Source organism: Peromyscus leucopus, chromosome 4, assembly GCF_004664715.2.
Source record: "Peromyscus leucopus breed LL Stock chromosome 4, UCI_PerLeu_2.1, whole genome shotgun sequence".
NCBI classification, from domain to species: Eukaryota; Metazoa; Chordata; class Mammalia; order Rodentia; family Cricetidae; genus Peromyscus; species Peromyscus leucopus.
The window spans coordinates 60417740-60425516 of record NC_051066.1 but is presented as its reverse complement, the minus strand read 5'-3'; the positions used below and the strand labels follow the sequence as shown (position 1 = coordinate 60425516).

General features: G+C 39.4%; 1 protein-coding gene across 1 annotated transcript; it reads right to left on the bottom strand.

Moving 5' to 3' along the window:
- Positions 1 to 245: 245 nt before the first annotated feature.
- On the bottom strand, positions 246 to 791 carry LOC114703592 (60S ribosomal protein L29-like). Its single transcript, XM_037204384.1, has one exon. It carries the CDS (start codon positions 771 to 773, stop codon positions 327 to 329), a length of 447 nt encoding a protein of 148 aa, XP_037060279.1. The 5' UTR covers positions 774 to 791; the 3' UTR covers positions 246 to 326.
- Between the last annotated feature and the right edge of the window lie 6986 nt (positions 792 to 7777).

Below are 7777 nucleotides of genomic sequence, written 5' to 3'. Positions count from 1 at the left end.
ATTCAAAAGACACTACCTATATAGTGCTTACATTATTGTATTGCCAATTCCCCACTGACTTTTGACAATGTAATAATCATACTCAAAATCCAATAGTCACATAATTGGAAATGCTTAATTAGATAAAAGAAGAATTTTATTTCTTGTTTACATTTCTTTGTACTGCTAAGACTATTATCCTCAAACATTCTGATTTTTCTTTTTTTCTTTTTTTAACAGATCCTGCCTCAAGTTTATTTGTAAAAACAGCATGGGGTCCTGATCATCTACAAATAGTGTGTACATGTGTCACACCAGTCCATCTGTCTGGCAGACAGAAACCTTTTCTATGAGGCCTTCACAGGAGCCTGGGCACCTTTGGGAGCCTGAGCTGGAGCTGAAGCCTCTGCCTTGGTTTGAGCCTTGGGCTTTGGCTGACAGAGGCTACAACCCTTGGCCATGTAGCTTCTAATCCACTCCCCGAGCTTGGGGTGAGCAATGAAAGCGAGACGACTGAGCTTGCGGCTGGGGTCCTTTGGCATTTTGGGCTTCACCACCTTGGGCTTCACAAAGGCCTTGGTGGCCTCTGCACACGCACTCAATGCCTTTGCATTGCTGGCCTGCATCTTCTTCAGGCCTTTCTTGTTGTGCTTCTTGGCAAAGTGCATGTTCCTCAGGAAGTTGGGGTCCACCCCCTTAAGAGATTCGTATCTTTGTGACCGGAGTTTCTTGATACCATTTCTGTGCCATTTTCGAGATTGATTGTGTGTGGTGTGGTTCTTGGACTTGGCCATGTCAGAACGGTAACCCGCGGCTCCTGATTTTTCTTATTAACCCAGAAACACAAACATTCAAGCATACACATAACCATATAAACATAAATCAACATAGAAAAGTATGTAAAACTCTTTTAAAATGGCATGGTTTTGTTATTCTGAAATGGGCTGATTTTTCAATACTATTTTATCTTTAATTGCTATTGAGAAGGAAGGTCACTTGTTGAATCCCTATCTTACTCATAAAACTCTGAGGAGATACAGAAAACAATTTATTTCCCATGATTTACACACATTGCCATCCAAAGCATTGAAACACACTGTACATAGTCTGGAATATAAAACAAAACAAAACAAAAAAAACGTGGACCTGAATTCACCTGGTTGTTAGAAATGTGCTCTGAACTCATCTCTATCTTTGTAACAGAACCCACTTAAAACCTTCGTTGAAGGTTCTCTCGCTGAACCGATGCTACTGGAATCCCACTAGCTCATACAAAGACTTTAATCAGGGAAATCAAGAACAAGAGGCATCTGACCACAGCATGGAACTGATTGAAAATGTTTTCATTTTGCTGTGCAATTCAACTTTATGTCCTAAAGTTCATCCCTTAAATAATTAGGATGAATGTTGTGCAATATTAAGAGCTTTGTGTTCATAATTCACTTCATAGCTCGATATGGATACTTTCAGGTTTGGGGAGATTGGAAAGTTGTTGTTGTTGTTTTTTTTTTTAATCCAAAAGCATCTTTCTTGAAATTGTTGTTCAAAAGAGGATACCAGAGACATTAAAAACAATGCAGTATATTGCCATTTCTCTGGGTTGTCCATCAGAATTTGATAGTATGACCCTATTGCTGAAGACAGCAAACACGCTCGGCGGTGGTGGCGCACGCCTTTAATCCCAGCACTCAGGAGGCAGAGGCAGGCGGATCTCTGTGAGTTTGAGGCCAGCCTGGGCTACCAAGTGAGTTCCAGGAAAGGCGCAAAGCTACACAGAGAAACCCTGTCTTGAAAAACCAAAAAAAAAAAAAAAAAAAAAGACACCAAACACGTTGGTCACAAGAGTTGGAGAAAAAGCTGGTACTGACATGGAAGCTGCTTCCGCCAGCTATCTTTCATAGTACTCAAAGGTGCTATGCAGGCTGCTGAGGGTGAAAGGTTATCAACACTCCCTTAACCAGTTGTGAACCCTATGAGCTGCAGTAATGACTGGCCTGGCAAGATATACCCAGTCATGGCATGAATATCGTGAGGGTAACAATCCACTTTCTGATTGCATGCAAGGCTCTCTCTACAACAATAATAAACTCATGCTTAGTACTGTAGATATTTCCCTAAGACTCACATCATTTACAGTTTATAATATCTCTATGAGAGAGATATAATTCTCATATATCAGGTGAGGATATTGAGACCATGAGAATTTAGAAGCTTCTCAAGTAGGTTAAGTTGTCTAGAACTCACTCACTCTGAATCTGTTTTCTCCAGTATTATTGGTATCTTGAAATAAAATGATTATACTTACAAAATATAATTATATATAAATATCTAAAATATTCAAAAAAAGCAAAACAGCCAATCACTAAGTAGGTTAGTGAAAAGAACAAGAAGTTCACAGAAGAAACATAGATTGCCAGCAAGTATTTTCAAAAGTGCTCAACATCCCTAGTCATTAGTGAAATTCAAATTAAAACTACTTTGAGATATTGCCTCACCTCAGTAAAAATGGCTGTCATCAAGAAATCTAACAACACATGCTGGTGAACCATGGAGAAAGGGAAATGCTTATTTAGTGAAAATGTGTTGCATATACACAGTGAAATTGTATTCAGCTGTAAATAAAAATGAAGTAATGAAATTTGCAGGAAATAATTTTGTCTCAGATATTTGAGACTCTGAACAGCCCAGTTTTTCAAATCTTTAAAATAAGTGCTTGAAGTTTTATTTTTTATTTGATTTTATAAAAATATATGTGTGACAATAGAGCCAATCCTGTTAGCGCTGGTGTGCGTGAGCCAGTCCCAAAATTACGAACATGGGAGAGCTTTCCCCATTACCCATAAGGCTTGTGGCAGCAGGGTCGCCAGAGAGTGACCCCCTCCCTGTCCCATGAGCGAATGGAACAAGTGGGAGAGCTGGCCAGATTGTCATAAGAGCAGGAAAGGTGTCCCTTATGCCCACCAGCTGCAGTCTCAGGAGAGCAGGCCCTCCACCTGGCCAGGGCAGCCCAATGGAGCCAGTCCTGTTAATGCAGGTGTGGATGAGCCAATCCCAAAGTTAGAAACTTGGGAGAGAGCTGTCTTCTGGCTGCATGGGCAGGGGATGGTTCCCCCTCACCCCTACCACCACCACCCATCAATGCGGGGCGGGTGGGAGAGCTGGCCCTGTGGTCATAAAATCTAGAGCTCCGACCCTATTAGTGCAGGTATGGGTGAGCCAGCCACCAAGTTGTGAACACGGGAGAGCTGTCCTCATTTCCCATCTGGCAGACTAACCCTACAGCTGCCCAGGCCCAGACCCATGGTTATGACTTGGCTTGCCCTGACATCCACCCCGTCTTTGATCTGCTGGAGCACGTGAAGGAACCTGACCCTCAAGACCCAGCTGCGGGATCTCCACAACACAGGACAACAACAGGATATCCAGGAGGAGCCCCAGTGAGGGCCCAGCTTCCATAGTGCAGCAGAAATCAGAGGCCTCAAACCAGACCAATGACTCTTTGTAAGGAACACTTGCAAGTAAAGATTATGGATAAAGGAAGTCTATGGCGTAACGTGCTGTGCCACACTGCAGCTTCCATGATGACATTTTTAATTGTTTCCCTTTTAAAACTTTTTCCCTTTATTTCTCTTAAATTTTTTTTATTGGGGTAGTGGGCGGTACAGGGGCAGAGGGTGGATGCAAAGAAGAAATTAATGGGATCAAGATATATGATGTAAAAGACACATAGAATAAATAAAAAAGTGTGAAATTTCTCATGAATTTTTGTATTATTTGATATCATGATTCTCAAAATTAATTAATATAGGAGAATTTGAAATATTTTATAGTAAGGAGCTTTAAAACCAACTTTTAGATATAATTATACATATTTATGTTTCTTAGTTTTCAAAGACTTTTGTTTTCTCTGTGCCTTTTTTTGTAAAAAATACTTTATTCTTTAAAAAGAAAATATCACCAAAATGCAAGAATCTTTTACTTTGATGAAAACTTAATACCTAATTTCTTCTCATATGATTAATTTTAATTTAATAGAAAAACTCTAGACTGCTACATTTGAAAGTGATATCAAGTGTGAAATCCAGATGTAGCCATGCCTACTTCCCCCAGCATATGTAGGTGTAGACATAAACAGCCTGATGGCTCAGCTCAGACGCAAGCTTAGATGTCGATAAGAGACGTCTTGGGGACTCCTGTGCACATTTTCTGTTAACATTCTGTCTTAATAGAAATTAGGTAGGAATTTCCTGTGCAGCAAAATTTTTACTCCATTTCTTTAACTCTGTGTTTCAAAACACTTTAGTGAGAGTAGAAAGAGATTATGAGCTCTAGGTGGACAGAATGATGCTCGAAGTCACATGTGTTAAAATCATATCAAAGACATAGTTAATCAGACATCTTTGAGATGCATATGAAGGGAGACTTGTTATAATTATATTACAATCTCCAGCAACCAGGTTAGTGAATACCATAACTGTCATCATAGAGCCTTCATCTGGTGACTGATGGAAGCAGATACAGAGATCCATGACCAGGCACCAGGCTGAGCTCCAGGAGTCCAATCGATAAGAGAGAAGAGGGATTCTATAAGCAAGGGACATTGAGATCATGATGGGAAAACGTACAGAGACGACCAGCCAAACTAGTGGAAATGCATGAACTGTGGACCAATAGCTGTGGAGCCCTCATGGGACTGGACTAGGCCCTCTGGATACTCAGACAGTTGTTTAGCTTGAACTGTTTGGGGAGCCTGAAGGCAGTGGGATCAGGACCCGTCCCTGGTGCATGGGCCAGCTTTTTGTAGCCTGGTGCCTAAGGTGTGACACCTTGCACAGCCTTGGTGGAGGGAGAAGGGGCTAGGACCTGCCTCAGCAGAATGCACCAGGCTCTGCTGACTCCCCAGGGGAGACCTTGACTTGGAGGAGGTGTGTATCGGAATTTCTAAATGGTCTTATTAAATAAAATACATGGAGCCAAATACAGGGATGAAAACCTTAGAGATCAGGAAAATAGTGAGAGCCACCAACCAACCTTACCTCAACAGCTCTGCAGCTTCCAAAATGCCACAACTTCCTGTCTACCCAGGCTTTTATTGCTTTGCTGTTCTGCTCTCTCATTGGCTCTTAGGCCAGCTACCTCATTTCCTTGTCACTGCCTATCTGTATAGACCTCCAGGTCTCTATGGTTGGTACTGGGATTAAAGGCGTGTGTTATCATGCTTGGCTCTGTTCCCTAGTATGGCCTTGAACACACAGAGACCCTGCCTGCCAAGTGATCAGATTAAGGGCGTGTGCTACCACTGCCTGACTTTTGTGTTTACTTAAAACCACTTGCTATTTCCTCTGATCTCCAGGGAAACTTTATTTATTAACATACAAATAAAATATCACCACATTTCAGCACAAATAAATTATCACCACATTTTACCTTTTTTGTCTAATAAAAATTTTAAAAAATGCTGTAACTAATATAAGAAAAACTATATACAATAAGTATAATAACTATATACAATATACAAACAATAAATACATCAGCAATGTCTAGTCCATTTGCATTTGACAAATTCAGAGAAAATATTCCATTATCTATTCTATTTTGGTGAGTCCAAAATGTACCTAATTCACTTTCTATTCTAACTTGTATTACCAACAGAAAACTATCTTATGATGTCTTTCAAACTTATACACTTAACACCTCTTAGTGAGTTTCTTTACTGAATTCTTAACAAGGAAAATTGTTACTACAACTATCTAATCTTCAACTCCCTCCAAGACCCAAGAAGGAAATAATATCACCTAGAAAAACAGGAAGTGCAAATAAGCGACTTCCAAAAAAATGTGAGTTGACAGAAATAGCCAGCTGCCTGGACAGTCACCCAAGGTTCCTCTGCATATTGGGGCATCATCTTCGGCCTACAGGCTTAGTGTATCTGACAGACTCATTTGTCAAGTAGGATGTACATAAGGCCTACAGCTCGACCTCACATTTGGTGTGAGTATTCTATGTACCAGAGAAACCTGAATTCCACCAGTATCCTGTCATAATTTTAAATTCTGGAAATTGCTGATGTTTTTGGAATTTGGCTGCCTATTCTTCTCGACTTGTGGATGGCTTCATCTCAGTGTCCCATTCTCCACATCCCATTCTTCTTGGCTTGTGGGTAGTTTCATCTTGACATCCCATTCTTCTCCGTATCCCATTTTTCTCAGCTTGTGGGTGGCTTCATCTCCTTTATTAAATGCCAGTCTACCACTGAGAGGTTAAACTCTGTCAATCTAGTTACTCTTTCAAAAATAACTGTTTCAGCTACTGTTCTACTGCATACCAGAAGCCATCAGTCCATTGCCTGTTCAGCTGCCTTTGAAGAAAGGGGCACTGTACATTTTCTAGATTGAAAAGCCCTTCAGCAATGGTGCCATATTGTCCTGGCCTCAGAGGACACCTGTTGCCAAAACTACAACCACACTTGTCTTGGCAAGGATAAGTAGTCCTTTGTCTTGTGTCCTATTTGTCCATTTTTATTAGCATACTGTCAGCAGTCAGTGCAAGGGCACTTTGTTGCCCAGGGGCTAACTTTTGCCACAATGAAAGTTAACTCCATATGCAGTTTCTTCAATGCCCATATCTTCTCTGAAGTAGATTGGTGCTGCCAGGAGCTGACATGTCTCATAGACATTAAAAAAAAGAAAAGAAAAGAAAAGAAAAGAAAAGAAAAGAAAAGAAAAGAAAAGAAAAGAAAAGAAAAGAAAAGAAAAGAAAAGAAAAGAAAAGAAAAAGATTCTAAGTTGTTAAAAACATTTTAAATGCCATATTCTGTAGATCTCTGAAGGGTTTGAAGAAGACCTGTCTATCTAAAATATATCTCTTCTTGATCTTGAAAACATACCTAATATGATTACAAGTTCAATTGTAATGTCTAACTACTAACTTTCATTTCTTTATATCCTAATAGTTGGTAATAACAACATTTAAGGATTAGCAAATTGCATTACATTATTAAATGAACTGTATAGGTACAATATCCTGAATAAGATTAGAAATATATGTACAGCATTTTCTAATAATATCAATCTCAATATACATAATTTATATACAATATATAAAAATCCAATCAGATGTAAAGTATTTAAAACTAGTAGTTGTCTTTTAAAAGTAGATTCAATAATCTACCTTTTTATCGACATCATATCCATATCCTCTCTTTTTTCTTTTCAGAGTAGATTCAATAATCTACCCTTTATTCTATCATTTCTATATCTCTTTTTTTTCCCCCAGAGTAGATTCAACAATCTACCTCTTATCTATATCCTCTTTTTTCTGGTATTTTTGTTTGTTTGTTTGTTTGTTTGTTTCAATAAGAACCTTAAATCTAATCTCCTTTGTTTAGCCCTTTTCCTGACCATTAACAACAACTTGTAACCAACCCTCCTAAACAATGACAACTATTCCAAATCTGAAACCCATTGAAAGACCAAAAACCAACTGCCCCACCCCACCCCACCTCTTGAGAATGTGGGTGTCATGTTCTTAAAATTGCTTCCTGCTGTTTGTGAGTGAAGGCATCTTTAGGGGATACTGAAAAGAAAATTTTTGGGTTGTCAGGTTCCAGGAGAGGTAGCTATATCATTTGTTGTTCAGTCTGCACAATGCCAAAGTTCAGGGCTTATCTCAAGTCCTTGTTCAAGTAATCTGTGAGGTTGGATCATCTCAGCTAGCCATCTCAAAATTGTTCTGAGCAGTTTGTAGTCCAAAGCTGATCTTTGGGTGATGTTTTTTCAGCTTAGTGCTATTATTATTG